Genomic DNA, 3,373 nt, shown 5'->3' with positions numbered 1-3,373 from the left:
TACTGAGATTTCTAGTATCACTTCAAAGGCAAGTAAAACAACACATTGTGTAGTACTGATATTTCTAGTGTCACTTCAAAGGCAAGTAACACAACACATTGTGTAGTACTGAGATTTCTAGTATCACTTCAAAGGCAAGTAAAACAACACATTGTGTAGTACTGAGATTTCTAGTGTCACTTCAAAGGCAAGTAAAACAACACATTGTGTAGTACTGATATTTCTAGTGTCACTTCAAAGGCAAGTAAAACAACACATTGTGTAGTACTGAGATTTCTAGTATCACTTCAAAGGCAAGTAAAACAACACATTGTGTAGTACTGATATTTCTAGTGTCACTTCAAAGGCAAGTAAAACAACACATTGTGTAGTACTGAGATTTCTAGTATCACTTCAAAGGCAAGTAAAACAACACATTGTGTAGTACTGATATTTCTAGTGTCACTTCAAAGGCAAGTAAAACAACACATTGTGTAGTACTGAGATTTCTAGTATCACTTCAAAGGCAAGTAAAGTATTTTATATATACATCATATTTAAAACAAAACAAAAAGAGATCAAGAGAGTAACATCTAGTAGAGACAAGTACAAAAATAAAATTGAAAAATGCTTTTCTTCTGGGGATATACGGGACACGTGGCGGGGGCTTAAAACTGCTGTTAACTATAATCCAAAGCCCACGATTATATCAGAAGATATCGAAATTGAAACTTTTTTACTTTCAAATAATGTAAATATTAATTTATTAATTTATTTATTTTGCAATCTTTTCAATTTTCAATTTATAGTGACAGTTTTAACAATTTTACAGTGTTGAAATTATTCATATAAAGCGCGGCTCTGGTTGTGGAACTGCTCCTTTTTTTATATATACATCATATTTAAATTATATTTTTATCCTATTGTGTAAATTATAACACGTCTTTACAAAAAAAATCCTTTTTGGGATGCAATAAAGTATTATTATTATTATTATTATTATTATTATTATTATTATTATTATTATTATTATTATTATTATTATTATTCATTATTATTATTATTATTATTATTATTATTATTATTATTATTATTATTATTATTATTATTATTATTATTATTATTATTATTATTATTATTATTATTATCATCATCATTATTATTATTATTATTATTATTATTATTATTATTATTATTATTATTATTATTCTGTTTTATTTTTGATAATAACAATATTGTCATCTTCATCTACATTGTAAGTATAATTCCTGAAGGTGGTAAAGTCTTCATCAGTGCGTATTGCGTTGGTCTCGTAGGCGATTCGAAAGGAACTGGGCAAGGCCCGGAAGCCACCCATTCTGGCCAGCTCATCCATATACGGGAAGTTTAGGCCTCCAGTGAAGAAATGGGCGTACCGGTGAGGAACTCCACGGCGCCGTTTCTCGGTGTACTCTTGTTCTTCGTCCGCCATCATTTCAATTTTACTTGGAAGCTTCCTGGATCCATCCATAATCCTTCTGTTAATATTAAAATCACGAGAAAAATAATTTAACAAATACAAAGTATCTTTATTTCATTTTTTTTAAAAGCTGGAAAATGACTTTCATAACCGTTTTGTCTTCCGATGACGTCGAAAAAAAAATTCATATATATATATATATATATATATATATATATATATATATATATATATATATATATATATATATATATATATATATATACCCTTTTTGTCTGTGTTTTTTTCGTGCCTTTATAGTCTATTTATAGTCTATTTTATATAATATTATTTCTAAGATAATAAAATATCGTTTTCCACCAACATTTCTAACAATCAATTTTTTGAAGGATCTTCCTAGACTTAAACCGCCCCTTAGTCAGTTTATATAAGAATATACTCTACTTACAATCAATAATATATGGGAAATAACTCGACGCGTAGGTTTATCTCTCTCTATATGTCTATACTTCACATCGCTGGAGTATCCTATTGAGAGATAATTTTAAAGAAATATTCTCGAACAGTTATGTGGTAGACAAGAATCTCAATACCAATAAGAAAAATTAATTAATTCCTAAAATGTGACCCTTCGCCTCAAAACGGTATTAGGTCGGGTTTGTTAAGATGTTGAAAATAGAATTTATAGCCAGAAATGTCAGACTTGTGTTGAGTTTATGTGATCTATTGAGGAAAATGCCAACCATATTCTAGGGTGCGAATGCGAACAATTTATACTTTTGACCAGTTTAACATTAAATTCGACTTTTAAGCATCTGGTTTGTTCCGACATAATACCGTTTTGAGACGATGGGTCACAAATAAGTAAGCAAATACATTGTTTTTACAAACCTGAAATATTTGATCTGCATGTAGTAGAGCGGGAAGAACATAGCGTACTGGGTGATACCGAGGATGGCAAGGGACGGAAATGACGTGGAAAGCAAATGCTTGTAAAGGGATGTAACTCTCCCGTCTTCTACTTTCAATCCAACGCTTTCTTCAAGAAAGGGAAACGTTTTTCGGTATCCAGTACAAAGAATTATGGCGTCAACCTCTTTTGTTTCTCCATTCAGGAACTCAACTGTCTGACCGCTGCATGTTTTGATTCCTGGTTTTTGTTCAACATTGGGAGGTAGGGGGGTAGACAGTCTTGGAAGATTGTGACAAAGGTAGACCTGGTGAAATATATATATATATATATATTATATACATATATATATATATATATATATATATATATATATATATATATATATATATATATATATATATATATATGTATATATATAAAAAGTTACTTATAAAAATTCTAACATTCAAAGTATCGATTTTATTGCAATAAATCGATTCATTATCGAAACATGGTTCGGAATCACAGTATCTTATAATAAAACTCCTTTACTGTCTTTTCTTTTCTTCTCTTGATAAATTCCATGTTTTCAATCTAGATTTCACCCCGCACTATCAAAGATTTGAACGCTCTTCCGGAATCATGTGTGAACACAACAGATTTAGGCCATTAACAGTGTTGTCTCTGTCCGAAAATATTGTAATATCGCCTAACAGGCGTCTTGTCCCCTCTTAAATGTTAAATGTTGCTGTTGGCCAGAGACCCCTTGCAAAGTGCTTTGAGCACGTTTAGTTTATATTGCGCTACATAAAAGCCCAAAAAGCTCAAGAAAATCCCAGTAAGAACAAAAATACATTATTTAAAAACCAGATAATCAGCAAATAGACGGACAAAATACTAAGAATAAAGAGAAGAACCGCTAGACCTACCCATAATACCAAGCACCCGACGTCCTCTGTCGTTTTTTTTTTTTCCTTTTTTTTTTCGAGCTTGGTATGGGTAGGTCTAGCAGCTCTTCTCTTTATTCTTAGTATTTTATCCGT

At 30.7% G+C, this 3,373-nt stretch overlaps 1 protein-coding gene across 1 annotated transcript in view; it reads right to left on the bottom strand.

Moving 5' to 3' along the window:
* Positions 1-557: 557 nt before the first annotated feature.
* The window catches only part of LOC144976452 (uncharacterized), a 10,004-nt gene continuing 7,188 nt past the window's right edge, over positions 558-3,373 (bottom strand). Inside the window, exons 5-7 of the mRNA XM_078920742.1 lie at positions 2,330-2,629; positions 1,211-1,496; positions 558-572 (exon numbers count right to left, since the gene is read on the bottom strand). Coding sequence (XP_078776868.1) covers positions 558-572; positions 1,211-1,496; positions 2,330-2,629 — 601 coding nt within the window. The remainder of the gene's footprint in view (positions 573-1,210; positions 1,497-2,329; positions 2,630-3,373) is intronic.

Source organism: Berghia stephanieae, chromosome 7 (assembly GCF_034508935.2).
Source record: "Berghia stephanieae isolate SIO BIC M18660-M18661 chromosome 7, UCSD_Bste_1.3, whole genome shotgun sequence".
Taxonomy (NCBI): Eukaryota; Metazoa; Mollusca; class Gastropoda; order Nudibranchia; family Aeolidiidae; genus Berghia; species Berghia stephanieae.
This window is presented reverse-complemented; position numbering and strand designations above follow the sequence as displayed.